We start from the raw sequence: 15328 nt of genomic DNA, 5'->3' as shown, positions 1-15328 counted from the left end.
GTGAAGCCTAGAAATGGAGCAGCCACCCAAAGACCACACAATGGAGAACTAACAGAGAACAAAACCAAGATGAGGAGGGCAAAGATAAGGAACTTGGGCCCCTGATGATTGCCCTAGTCAAAGTTTTCCTTTATTTGCAGTTCAAATCATCCGAAGCAATATATCCCCAGTTCCAAAGTAAATCTACCCTTAGAGTCTCAGCTACCAAAGCCTTACTCCATCAAGTTCCATTCATTCATTCAAATATGTATCAAGTGCTGTTTATGCACCAAAGTATTAGAGGTTTTCTCCAAATAAACTTTGCCAAGGAATTATCTCCATTCTCTGAACTCCTAAGACATGTAAGTCAGTATCACACAATTTCGCACTTAATTGTTCTCTAATTGTTTGATATATGTTTGTTTTCACTCACCAGCTAGACTGAACCCCTCATAAAGGGTTAGCGTAATCTCATGTGGGCAGATTACGTATCCAACATGAAATACCAAATGCAATCCTGAAGGGGCTCCCTTTTGCATAAAGAACAGAGGAGTTTGTTTATTTTTAAGGGCAAATAAAAAATATCCAGGGTCTGTTTGGCTTTATTCCTCCTTGTCAGTTGGGTTACAGTCAGTTGATACTGCTCTCTAGAAATCCTCTGATTAGAAAGGCACCCCTATTCTAATAAGGCATCATCGCCTACTGTTATGGAAAGCAGAAGACAGAGATAACATCTTATTCATCTATGTCACATACATTCCATATAGTCCAGATGGAAGCCTAGTAATACTATAAGTGATCAGTAAATAATTATTGACTAAACCAACTAGTGAATGCTGCAAAGGGAAGGAGGAAGACAAATCACACATATTTTTACCTTTTTCCATTTTTGTCATGTAGACCAGACCCCCAATACTTAGGAACACCCAGGTACTTCAGCTTATGGGTACGAATCCATTTCTGAACTACAAATTAAAACAGATCCTCATGATTTCAATTGTTATACATAAATAATCATTTTTTAAAAATCATTAAAAGCAAAATGTATTTATACATGCAACAAGAATTCATCTTTAATCATAAAAAAAGAATACAGTATAACCAATAATGAAAAGCATTTTACGATGAAAACATTTTTATTAACCTACAAAACTGCTATTTTTCTTTAAAATAAAAAAATCTACAAAAAGCATTTTTTTTTTTAATCAAAACTACAGTACAGTCATTCCTTTGTTCTACGGGCTTGTTTCCAGGAACCCCCACGCCTCAAGATACCAAAATCCAGATGCTCAAGTCCCTCATATAAAATGGTGTATTATCTGCATATAACCTCCACACACCTTCCTATATACTTTTATCTCATCTCTAGATTACTTATAATACATAATACAATGTAAATGTTGTGTCAATAGTTATACTGTACTAGCTTTTTATTTGTACTGTTTTTTATTACTGAATTGTTACTTTTTATTGTTTTTTTTTTTTTTTCCCTGGAATATTTTTGATCCCCGGTCGGTTGAGTCTGAGGATGTGGAATCTGAGAATACAGAGGGTGGACTATCCTGAAGTTGCAGTTTAGCTCTCTAATTATGTAATGTTTACTTGATTCTATAGGAAGGCCTGTTTTTCATACCAATCTAAAAGGTGTTTCTTCCTCAATCTAAAAGTCTTCAACCAGGAAATAAAGGTCTAGGAGAGATGGACAGAAGGGACCAAAGTAACTAGGAGAGGTTCTGGCTTACTACCTTGATATCCTGTTCTAGTTCATCAATAATTCTCAGTGTTTAACAATATTTCATAAATCATGTCATTTATTATTAACTTTATTCTATATGTCAATATAGGGAAAATAGTGATGCAACAAACCCATTAAAAGACCAGAATTATTTCAGATAAATCTCACATAAATGGAATTTATAAGGCAAAAAAAATAACAGAGTCAGAACATATGATATAATGCTCTAGATCTGGGCTTAAAAGAAAACAAAAAAACGGGTCATTTTTAAAGTGTAAACATGTGTACTGCATGTCTTACTTTGCTCTGGTTTTGCAGCTCGTTGGTAGAACTTTAATTCAGTAAAAAGAGGTCCATTGTCACTGGGTTCCTTAAAATACAAGAGTTAATTAGTACTAGCAGTAGTTAAAATTACTGAGTTATTTTCAATGAACCTTCAAGAAAGACCAACAAATCTATTTTTTGGTCCAAACCATGTAATTTTGATACTTAAGTTTATAACTGTATTGAGATTAAGTCAAACTCCGTAGAAACGTTGAGAGAAATATTAGTCTGTTATTGCTCTCAAGCTCCATTTCTTTAAGTGATAAATTATACAAAATCAGATATACAGCTCAGTCTGCAGAAGTTTAAGAAAAATGTTTAAACTAATTTTCATCTTTATTAAGCTTTCTCTTAAGCAAAGATGAGCAACCATCTTAACTCTATCACCAAGGGGCTAGAAAATATTTCTGAGATTTAATAAAACTTCAATACCTGATTTAACCAATTAATGGCAAAATCCCATTCCTTTTCTGTTTTCATTACAGTTACATCTACTTTATCAGGATTGGCAAAAACAGACTTTACCACAAAGAAGAGTGCATATTCTGCATCTCCTTTGTGGACATATCATGCACTGTCCACTGATCTGCATCCTTTCCTTTCTAGATGTAGATTTCCAGACACGATTCCTGCTTTTGTCAAACCAAAGAGCCATTCAACGTATTTCCCACATGATTTAAAGTCAATAAAAATACGGTGCTCATTAACAATTGTTTTCTACCACTGGGTGCAGTGGCTCATGCCTGTAATCCCAGCACTTTGGGAGACTGAGGCGGGCAGATCACCTGAGGTCAGGAGTTCAAGACCAGCCTGGCCAACATGGCAAAACCCCAGCTCTACTAAAAATAGGAAAATTAGCTGGATGTGGTGGCAGGCGCCTGTAATTCCAGCTACTTAGAAGGCAGAGGCAGGAGAATCACTTGAACCTAGGAGGCAAAGACTGCAGTGAGCCAAGATCATGCCACTGTATTCCACCTTGGGCGACAAAGCGAGACTCACTCTCTCTCTCTCTCTCTCTCTCTCTCTCTCTCTCTCATAAATAAATAGATAAATAGATATAGAAAGATAAATAAATAAAAATAAAGTACTTAGAGAAAAACTGATCAGCCAATCTTCAGAGTCAAGCAGTTATGAATGAGCACTTAACAGCAAATAGGCAACATACGTTAACACCTGGATCACAACCTGAAAATAAGCTTGCCTTATCTGTTACAGGTAAGTATACTTTTCACCCTAACCCTGGAAGAAAGTAGTATCATGACTTGGCATGCATCAACAGACTGAAAGTATGAGTGCTGACTTCTTAATTTATAAACTCAGCACCCAAGTTTCTCTGTAACCTGTGGCTCCTTTCCTAGCCGCAGTGATAGCATGACACTTGCAAGCATTTACAAGAGACACTTGCAATGTTTCCAGCCAATGGCTAAGAATAGGTCTTCAGTAGGAATCACAGAATCAGTGTAGAAACAGAAATTCAAAAGGAGAAATTCTGGTAAAGTTCCTCTCCAAAGGCTACCTTTAGAATAGCTGATTTACATAATTCAGGTTTGAAAGAGGTTTTCCTAAGACAAATCAGTATAAAATTCTGATTTATTCAGTTTCAACCTATGTCGTATCAACTTTAACTTTCAAGTTTTCCTTCAGGCAATAATTTATTAAACTTACAATAATGAGAATCAACCATATAAATCAGGCTATTATAATGAAAGCCCACTACAGTACGGCTCTCTGAGCTCATTTCATACTTCTTCTAATCCAATAAACTTCCATTATCACAAAATAAAGGAGCTACTTCCTTGGCATTGCACTCTAGCCAAAGCTAGCTATTCCTGTTGAAGAAAATACCTTAACTCATAACTAAAATTTTATTAACATATTTCAAATCTGAAATACTTTGCCAACTCTATAATAGCCAAGATTTAGAAAAGAAATTGGGACTGACATTTTAACTAGAATATCACTAAACGTTTCTTTAAGACTTCTAAGTGTCAAAATGAAGATGACAACAGAAAAAAAATTAAAATGTGATATATTTCAATGGCACCAGCTAAAAGCAACTGGCTGCCATTTAAAAACGAAGCCGTACAAAATTTCTCCTTCCTACCAAAAAATTATGAGATATGAATTAAAAATTCAGGTCACTTCTCATAACATCAGTGAGGAAAATCAAACATCAGTCTGCAAACTTCTTTCCAAGGAACTGTGAAATACAGATTCATATCAGTTCACACCAGAAAAGGACCATGATACAATGACCTGTTAGGATACCATCCAAAAGGCTGACCTCTGCCTCTAGTTCTGCTACTGACATGACTGTAAAGGGTAAATGCAATTCAAAGAACTACTAATTTCTTGTTAAGCCCGTCAGCAAGAAAACACAAAAGAGAATTATTTCTCCTTGCATTATCCAACTTATTATCTATTTAAATTTAAATTTAATGTGAAATTATACTTAATAATGTAATAGCATATTCAACAGTGGTTCTCAATCCTGGTTGCAGAGTATAATCAGAATCTCCGGGTGTTGGGCCTGGTTATTGGTATTTTTAGTAAAGCTTCCCAGGTGATTCTTTTGTGCATCAAGACTGAGAACACTGGTAGAATTGAAATTTCTCTCTGCACACTTTCAGAAAGAAAATACAGTGTCTCTCCTGTAGGTCAAGGATTAAGGCCCCAAACAAAACCAGAGACCATCAATTGGTACATGGGAGATTTTTAGTATGTACTTGACATCTACTTTGAATGTATATGTTTTAACTTCACTCCAATGCCAAATAAGAAATCTGTGGGTTAACTATTTGGAGCTATTTCATAAAGATACATGTATTATTAGCAATAACCAATTCCTTGACAAACCATCCACATTAAGTTAGGAACCCTTACCAGCAGCACAGGGTACCTGCAAGCCCCTACTGAAAACAAAGATAAAAATGTTCATGCACACATGATTCCATTTAAAATAATTAAGGTGCTCTGTGTGCCAATTCTACAGTGTTCTCAGTCCTGATGCACAAAAGAATCACCTGGGAAGCTTTACTAACAATACCAATAACCTGGCCCCACACCCGGAGATTCTGATTATACTCTGCAACCAGGATTGAGAACCACTGTTTGATATGCTATTACATTATTAAGTATAATTTCACATTAAAAATCAATTTGCCTTTATTTCTTAAGATTTGCAAGTTTTTTCTCTGATGATAAAACACACACTCATTTTAGAAAATATGGCAATGCTTTCATGTATTTTCTTCATATATAGTCATTTTATAAAACAATCTTCAAACTACATATAGAATTTTGCACCCTGCTGTTTGAGAAATAATTATAAAATTTCCCCATAGTAGTACACATGCTTTGAAAATATGATCTTTAATAGCCTATAAAGTTAGAAAGGACAGATGTTCATCAACAGTTCTGATTTCAGTATCAGAAAGAACGGCTAACTCATTTCACATGTTTGTATTTGGTGAAACATCTTAACCATAATATTATAAAGCTGTGAGAAGGCAAATTATGAACGGGCCTACTCTCTACGGTACAGACAGGAAAGTGAATGACAACAGGAAGTTTAGAGTAAATGAAGAGAGTAGTAAAAAGATAATGGACAATTAATGGCTAAAAAGTATTCAAAAGAATAAATAAAATAAGCATCTAAAGACTGCATAGGGAAAACAAACTTTGTGAACAAGAGCCTTATCAGGTAACTTAAAATCTAGTTAGAGAAACAGAATAAACACATTTAAAAAAAACTAAAAACTAGTGGCATAAGAATATTAGCATGTGAAACTGTAAAATAAATGTTAATACAATAAGTGCCGCAGGGGTTTAAAGGCATTCAGGAGATAGTGCCATCAAGGGGAAAAGAAGCAAATAGAAGTTACAAATTTCCCCTTCAATGGGAAAGAGAAAGTCAGTAATACTGTTTTTTTCTTTTTGAGACCCTCTTGCTCTATAGCGGAGGCTGGAGTGCAGTGGCACTAATCTCGGCTCACTGCAACCTTCTCCTCCCAGGTTCAAGTGATTCTCCTGTCTCAGCCTCGAGAGTAGCTGATTTTTTTTTGTATTTTAGTAAAGTTTTCCACTCGCCTCAGCCTCTCAAAGCATTGGGATTACAGATGTGAGCAACTGTGCCTGGCCAGTAATATTGTTTTGTTTATGACATTCTTTTAGGATAACTGCAACATCAAAAAAGTTACTAAAATATTAAATGCTAAAGAGAAATCAAGTATTTATCACAGTCTTAATTGCAAAGAGGACTAATAATAAAGGATAATGGAAACAGAACTAAATTAAGAGACAGGAGATATACAGTCCTGAACTAGGTACTTGGCCTTACATTTAACAATATAATTCGTAGGCCGAGGCGGGTGGATCTCAAGGTCAAGAGATCGAGACCATCCTGGTCAACATGGTGAAACCCCGTCTCTACTAAATACAAAAAATTAGCTGGGCATGGTGGCGCGTGCCTGTAATCCCAGCTACTCAGGAGGCTGAGGCAGAAGAATTGCCTGAACCCAGGATGCAGAGGTTGTGGTGAGATGAGATCGCGCCATTGCACTCCAGCCTGGGTAACAAGAGCGAAACTCCATCTCAAAAACAAAACAAAAATAACAACAATATAATTCTTTACCTTAAGCATATAGAAAATGCCTGTTCCTGGCCATGTTTTTTCTTAACTAAGTTAAAAAGGTAGTAAAAGTGAAGTTACATTGACTAACAACAGAAATAATTACAATAAAGAACAACAACAGAAATATTTCTAATTACAGTAAGCAAGCACATCATTCTATGATAAAACACAACTTAAGGAAGTTCAGACACTGTGTGCCACAGCTCATGTCTATAATCCCAGTACTTTAGGAGGCTGAGAGGGAAGGATCACTTGAGCTTAAGAGTTTGAGGCCAGCCTGGGCAATAAAGCAAGACCTCCTGTCTACTAAAAATAAAAAAAAAATAGGCGGGCACGGTGGTGTGTGCCTGTAGTCCCAGCCACTAGAGAGGCTGAGATGACAGGACTGCTTGAACACAGGAGATTAAGGCTAAAATGAGCTATAACTGCACCAGAGCACTCCAGCCCACGCAACAGAGTGAGACTCTGTCTTTAAAAAAATAAAGTTCAGGTTATACAGAACAAAAAAAGGTATGATTATACACCGTTCCACCTATAAGATATGATGCCACATTTTCCTTCCAAGACACACACTATACCGACCAACTGCAAGAGGTCAGAAGTAACCACATCATTTGAACCTGGACATTATGAGACGTTGTAAGGAGATGTGCTTTCTTCTCACAACAGTACTCTTAAGGATCCTAATAAGAAATTCATCTTACCCATATATTTTAATATTTTAATTTGCATTATCAAAAACAAATGCACATAATATTCTGCAATTAAATACAAATGACCCGATTTAATAATAAAAACCTCAGTTCCTCTGATTTAGCAGCAGGCTATTCCAAAAAGAATGTTATTCCACAATTAAGAAAGAAGAAAAATCCACAATGAAAGGCCATCATGAAAAGGGGCAGGAGAAATAAAACGCTGATACAAGTTTAAAGGCATCGCTTTGCTTCCACTTCCCTGCATGAGGCAATAACCAGGACCCAGTTAGCCCTCCCACTGCAAAGAAAGATAAAAATGGACTTAAGAAAGAAAATTACTATTTTCAGAATTAGACAATGGGCAGGACAGGAGGACTGTGACCACTAACAGACAGAAAACAAAGTGACTCCATGGCAGCCCTGGCTATTTTCCCCTAGAGTACCTAGGAGTAAAAAGGTGGAGACTTAAGAGACCCACAGAGCAAAAAGGGGAAGACCAAACAGAGTGCCAGGTGCAGATCTCTGCTACCAAAATCAACAAGGAGACTGGAAATTTTGAATTGAGAAATAGTGGGGAAAAAAACAAAAGACCAATATCCTTCATGAGCAAAGACACAAAAATCCTTAACAAAGTATTCACAAATCAATTATAGCATTATGTAAAAAGTAAAATATACCAGGACTAAGTGGGATGTATATTAAAAATACAAAGTTCGGTCAATACTCAAATATCAATCAATGTAACTGCCACATTAACAGAATAAAGGAGAAAAATCCTGTGATTCATCTCAGATGCAGAAAAAGCATTCAAAAAATAAATAGGCAAACTATAAACTAGTAGAAAATGTTGAAGATGCATATCCGAAAAAGGACCTGCATCCAGAAAAAAACGCTCTTACTCCTCAATTATAAAAAACAAAATGACCCAGTTATTTTTAAAAGATAAAAGTAAGAAGAAAGGAGCAAAAAAGGACTGAAGAGGCATTCCACAAAGGAAAATACACGAACGGCCAACAAGCACAACAAAAAACTGCCCCAAATCATTAGGCATCAAGTAAATGCAAACTGAAACTAAAGGCCACATCTACACACTAACTAAAGTAAGTAATGGCTAAAGAGCAAATACACACTCCTGACAATGCCAAATGTTGAAGAGGACGCAAACTGAACTGTCACGTATTATTGGTCTATGTGTAAAGGGGTACAACCACTTTGGAAATCTGCCTGGTACTTTCTTAGAAGTTTAAACAGGCAATCTTCCCTATAAATCAGCAACTCTACTACTAAGTATCTATCCAAAAAAGCAAAAATCTGTGTCCATAAAAAAGGACTTATACAAGAATGTTTGGAGAAGCTTTATTCATAATACCAAAAACTGGAAACAAAACCAATGTCTATCAAGAAAGCAGTAAAATGAAAACAAATGACTGATACACCAACAATATGGATGAAGCATTAAAATGTTATGCTGAGCATAACAAGCTACAAAACAATATGCACTGTTTAATATAATTCACATAACCTTCTGAAACAGGAATAACTCATTCACAGCAAAAAAAAAAAAAAACTCAAAGACAAGTGGTTGCCTCCAAGGGTGCAAGGAAGTAGGGTTTTGACTGAAAAAGAACATAAGGAATCTTTTTGAGGTAATGGAAATGTTCTACATTTTAAGAGGTGAGGGTTACACAGGTATATTTGCTTGTCAAAAGTCTTCAAACTGTTCACTTGGTATCTATGTATTTCCCTGTAAAAATTATGCCTCAATTTTTTTTTTAAAAAGTTTAAAAGTCACTAAAAAGGTCCAAAAAAGCTGACTCCTAAGAGATAAAATATAACAGAGAGTAAAATGAAACAAAATGAAAACCTTCAGGGTAATTCTAATTCCTGAGTTCTGTTTGATATGGTTTGGCTGTGCCCCCACCCAAATCTCATCTTAAATTGTAGCTCCCATAATCCCCACGTGTCCTGGGAGGAACCTGATGGGAGGTAATGAATCATGGGGGCATCCCCTCCATATATACATCTATCCCATTAGTTCTGTCCCTCTAGAGAACTCTAATACATGTATCCTTCAGGAAAAAAAGGAGGGGAAGAGTTATATGTTAATTTGTCCAGATAATACAGCCTGTTGGTTCTTCTATTTAACCAAAACATATTCTTCACATGTGTCAAGAACTTTGAAGAAAGAGAGTAACAAATGTTGGTAAGCAAAAAGGTGCATAATTGATTTAAAAAATAATAGTTAAAATGTCTTATAGTTCGTCAACCTATAAATTGATATGGCTGTTAGAAGTATGCTTACGTCAGATAGGATGTTGCCAATCTTTACTCATTACAAACTAATTTCAACATTATTACAGCAAAACAGGCCCAACAATCACAAATAAATAATTTAACTTACTAAAATGGAAGAGGAAGAAAAGAAAATTGGGAATAAACAGAAAAAATTGACCAAGTAGAAGTCCAGAAGCAAATACAAAATAAAATACAATAAAATTACATTAAATTAGTATAGGCTTACAAGATATAAATAAAAAAAGTATCTGTAAAAGTAGCTGAAATTTCTTAAATGAGCTAAATATTTTTATTCCATATATGCATGCCTCTATGCTTTCATTTATTTATCCCCAAATACCAGTGCCACTTTATTTCAAGAGAGAGGAACTTTTCACACTCAAGTGATTTAAAACTATAAAGCTAATTTTCTGTCTTATTAAATATTTTTTATTAAAAATGTAATATCTTACGGTTTAACTAACTCTAGACAATCAAAAAAGGCATTTTATAAAATGACTACACCAAATCAACAGAAAAGAAACAAATTAGCTAAAATATTTCTTACCACTTTTACAACACAAGGTGCATCACTTCCAACTGACCCTGAAGAATTCGTATCAGCTGTTTAAAAAAGTAAATCATTTAATATCAGAACAAGTAATATTATAAAGATACTAATATTTAGGTTTGTATATCTGTATCCCCTTGATAGAATACACTTCAGTTCCCAAATGGTGTTTCAGGGTATCATTACAGTACATTTCATAATTTTTAAGATTTTTATTCACATTTTAACATATCTGAATTTAGAATGCATCTTACAATTTCTTCCATATAATTATCAATTACATGTGGGAAACTCTGAGTTAAATAAGTTAAAGATTTTTTTAATTCAAAAGTACTAATGGCCTTTGATATGCTAATGTATATTGTAAATTCCCCAGAGGATAAGTGATACATTTTCTTAAATGTAATAAACTATGAAATTCTTTTAAGAGGAGCATCTGAAGAGTTGGGAAATGTAAGGGAGTAAGAAATGAGGGAGCTAAAGTTCTAAAATGCATTAGTTTGGGAAAAACTCATCTGGACCAATAGTTCAGGATGTTGGCACTAGAACTTTCAACTGTCATCAGAATAATTTTAATGGGGCTGTCATTTTATTTCATGCAAATAAAAGCACAGTTGCCCAGAATACTGAGTTCGAAGTAAAAGGTTACCAATATTCACTAAACAAATATTTACCAAGTACATACTAAATGTCAGTTTCTAGGAAATAGAGATTTAGCAATGAACAGGAAAAAAAATCCTTAATCTTAAAAAGCCACCATTTCAGTGGTAGGATGCAGAGCACAAATAAAATATGAAATACATTTGACAGTGTGAAGTGCTATAGAGGACAAATTAAGCAGGAAAGAAAGGTAAGCAGTGTGGCCACACGGTAAGAAAGATCTAAACCTCACTGACAAGGTGTCACTTGAGCAGTAGTCTGGGAGCAAGAAGGAAATAAGCCATGTACATATACCAGGCAGAACAGCAGCAAGACCCCGATGTGGGCTGGGCACAGTGGCTCACACCTGTAATCCCAGCACTGTGGGATGCTTAAGTGAATGGATTACTTGGTGTCAGAAGTTCAAGAGCAGCCTGGTCAACATGGCAAAACCCCATCTCTAATAAAAACAGAAAAATTAGCCAGGCATGGTGGTGGCATGCACCTGTAATCCCAGCTATTCGGGAGGCTGATGGTGAGAGAATCACTTGAACCCAAAAGGCAGAGGCTGCAGTGAGCCAAGATCATGTCACTGCACTCCAGTCTGGGCAACACAGCAAGACTCCATATCAAAAAAAGAAAAAAAAAAAAGCCCCTGATGTGTGAGTATGCTTGAAGTGTTTGCAAAACAAGGAGGCAAAAGTAACTGGGGGAAACTAAGTGAGGTGGAAGAGAAGATAGATCAGAAAGCAGCAGGGAACAAATACAATAGGCTGAACAGGTGACATAAAGGTTTTGACTGTCACTTTGAATGAGATGGGAGCCACTGGAAGCTTCTGAAAAGAGGATTAGCAAAATCAGACTGTGGTAGTAAAGACTTCGTTGGACTGCTTAGTGGAGAATGGAGTACAGGGGCAAGGGCAGAAGCAGGTAGATCAGTTAAGAGGCTAAACCAATAGTCTAAGTATATGGATTATACATCAGTAAAGCTAACAAATTTTTCACAGGCTTGGTACAAAAACAATGTAAAATAAAATATATTTAAAAATTTCTAAAGCATCATATACAAAGATCAAGAGCCAAAGGGCAGCAAGATAGCTGAAGCACAGACTTTCAGGAGATAAAAGGGATGAAGACCAACGTTGTATGCGAAGGGGTTTGTATGCCATTTTCAAAAGTTTGGCATCTTATTCGAAGGGAACTGAGGAGCTATCAGAGAGATTTAAACAGGATGATTATATTATCTTATCAGTAGACTTGGTCATACAAGCCAAACTGAAACAACGGTGTGCAAGGCAGCAAGTCTGGGACAGGGAAGATTCAGTGCCATAGTGAGTGCCCAGACAAGACATGATGATCATGACCTGACCTAGGACAGTGGCTGCAAAGATGGAGAGAAATAAATGGATCTGAGAAGTCACTCAAGTAAAGCAACAGGACTAGAAAAGGAACTAGGCTCTTGGTGAAGGAATGCTCAAGAACGCCTTCCCTATTTCTGGCTTCAAGGCTATCATTCATTGAGACAATCCTCATGACAGGATCAGGAGATAAAAGATGATGATACGTTTTAGAAATGCTGGTAGAACATCTAAGTAGAGATCCCTTACGGTAGAGGACAGTGGCTATGGGCCAGGACACAGGAAATCAAGTCCTAGGCTACACATAAAAGATATAGAAATCAACAGTAAAGAGACAGTAACAGAATCCTGATTTCACTCAGACAGAATATATAGAATAAAAAGTGAACCTAAGACGACAAGCTGGAGCACAGAGAAGTGCCTACAGAGATGACCAAGTACAGCCAGAAAAGCAGAAAGAAAACTAGAAGAAAGGTATGTTATCATAAAAGACAATGGAAGCAACTGTTATGAGAAAGAAAGATAGAAAGTATCAAATGCTACAGAAAAAAAAAAATCCGAAGAAAATTCAAAAGCAATCTTTTTAATTCATTTACAGAAACTGCTGGTGATCTTGAATCTGGAAGCAAGAGACTGGAGGCAACAATGTTCAAACAAGTCCCTCCTTTTATAAATTAGTCATCCCAGCCTTATAAAAGTAAAGTTTTATTACAGAGATCTGTCAAACCATGGCCTATTAAAAATACTATTAGACGGCATCTTTGGATGATAAATACAAATAAAACAGATGAGACAAAGCAAGTTCTAAATTTGCAAAAGGTTACAACAGTAAATTAACTAATGTAAAATGAAGAACTTGTTTTTTTAGAGACAAGTTCCTATTAATATGAGATGGCATAAATCCATATATCCCGTAGTAAAGACAGCTTACATAATCTACCATCTCCCCTAAATAACAAGATCAAAAATATATACTGACTAATATAGCCTCTAATCGTTCATGGCTTACAAGGATTTTTGCCATAAATCAGTGATAAAGCCTAGTTCACTGGAATGGGTTTGGCTCTAAACAAAACCAGAGAATCGACACATATTTGACAAAGAAGGGTGCCACTGACCGACAGGAATCATATGTGTAAAATATGATAAAGCACTCGATTTCAAGCTGTGTTTCATAAAGATAGCTCCAGAAACTGCAACTGATCAAGGGCAGCCCACTGGTCCTGGAGCAGGTTAATTGGGACTCCTCTTGAGTAAAAGCAGTGTTCTTTACCTATGTCAGTGGTTCTCAAACTTCAGCATGCATCAGAATCACCTAGAGGACTTGATCAAACACTGCTGGCCCCTCTCCCTACAGTTTTTGATTAGTAATCTGAGGTAAGGCTCAAAAAACTGTAGGTCTAACAAGTTTCCAAGTGACACTAATCTATGTCATATTATCAGTATTCTGACTAAGATATTGCTAAAAAATAACATTGTATAAACCTTCATGGCAGAAATTCAATAATCAATCTGAGATTAGAAGTACAGTGAGAACATAGAATGGAAAAGTTAGAAAAATCAGAAGCAAATATGAATTGCACTGTATCACTACTAACATTTATTGGTGAAGCAGACAGCTTTAGAAGCAATCAGTTAAAATCTTTTTTAAGTCAATAATTTAGTTAACAAGAATTTCAGGATTATACAACGGGTCCCAAAAAAATCTCAGAATAAGTATGCGAGTTATCGGCACATTTAATTGGGCCTAATATGCAGTGTCTACGTAATTCTCTTAGTTCCAGTATGACAGCTATGCTGATTGTACAGAAAGAAAAAAGAAACCCACACTTGTAAAGTATTTGCAAACTTCCAAATTACACAAACACAGAGGGAATAAATCCCACTTAGGTGGAGGACGGAGGGGAAAGATATGTATATTGTTTTCTTTGGGTCTCAAAAGAGATTATTATTATATGGAGTATCTTAAAAATCTAAAGCCTTAGTCCTCACTAAAGACAATTTTACAGATATTTTATCCTCTTTTTCTGTTGCGATTAACAATTTCCACTCCTATGTCAAAGATGCATTTTTGCTTAATCAGACACTATTAAGTTGACTGCAGATTATTAGGAGCATCCTGTAATAGCTCAGAATTGAGAAACCATTGTTAAGAAAGCCACATAAATCTTCAGATTGATCATTAGAAGCAGTCACTTACCAAGATATATACAGCCAAAGCCTCCTTGGCCAATGGGTAATCCTACTTTCCATTCCTTTTTTGCCAGGTCAGTTATTATCTCCCCAACTGCAAACTGTTCTGCAAGATGTCTCTTTGCAGGGCCCTGTCTTCCAGCTTGAGTTGCTTTTACACGAGGCATTTTCACTGTAACATAAAACAAAGCAATGGTCAGAATTATGATCTTATAAGTGTTTAAAACATTTTTCCTTAAGGAAAACTTCTGTACAGAGATGCTGTTCAAATTCCTACTTATTCTAAAACTTAAAGGATATCTGTTAATTCTGATTTATAATGGCTCGAATCCTACTTGATTATCCTTTAGCTTTGGAGAAGAGACAATAAAATCATATATGCAATTATATTCAAAGAAATAATTAGGCTTAAGTTCCAATAGTATAATGATCAACAACTAAAAATGGTATGTAACAACAAAGACTTGCTCTATAAGGTTGAGAGGGAAAGGTGTCTCCAAATAGGATGCACATTTTAGGGGGAAAAAAATGAAGACTTTATTAAAGTCAATACCGATAGGATAGAACACAGTACAGAGATTGAAAACATAAGGCAACTGAGCACAAGGGGAAAAGTTCCTGGGACATGCTAGTAGATGCTTTACACAGGTTCCTATCTATCCTCATGACTCTGAAGATTATATCATCATCCCAATTAAGGCTTAGCAATCTGCTAAGTGGTAGAACAACAGAAATTTGCACTGATGACTACCTGGCTCCAAGACCTCACCAACATGCTTCACAATTATGGAAGTCATTGTAAGGAAGGAGTACAACTTTCAAGAGTGACAAGAAAAACTGTGGCTTACGCATCTGGGCAAAGCTAGTGAAATCCAGCATTCCTAAGCTTCCTTTCTCACCAACTGTCCTTTTTTAAGAGCTGAATCT

The 15328-nt window shown here is 35.8% G+C and overlaps 1 protein-coding gene across 10 annotated transcripts in view; it reads right to left on the bottom strand.

Annotated features, from left to right (window-relative positions):
- VRK1 (VRK serine/threonine kinase 1) overlaps positions 1–15328 on the bottom strand; it is an 87425-nt gene that overhangs the window by 33575 nt on the left and 38522 nt on the right. For all 10 annotated transcript variants that reach the window (XM_009006526.6, XM_009006527.6, XM_002754270.6 and 7 more), the window contains 4 exons: positions 14409–14573; positions 10209–10264; positions 2015–2084; positions 857–944 (listed from right to left, as the gene is read on the bottom strand). In XM_009006526.6, the coding sequence (XP_009004774.1) occupies positions 857–944; positions 2015–2084; positions 10209–10264; positions 14409–14573 (379 nt within the window). The remainder of the gene's footprint in view (positions 1–856; positions 945–2014; positions 2085–10208; positions 10265–14408; positions 14574–15328) is intronic.

This window comes from Callithrix jacchus, chromosome 8, assembly GCF_049354715.1.
Source record: "Callithrix jacchus isolate 240 chromosome 8, calJac240_pri, whole genome shotgun sequence".
In the NCBI taxonomy this organism is placed as follows: Eukaryota; Metazoa; Chordata; class Mammalia; order Primates; family Cebidae; genus Callithrix; species Callithrix jacchus.
The sequence above is the reverse complement of the archived record's forward strand: the minus strand, read 5'-3'. Positions and strand labels throughout refer to the sequence as shown.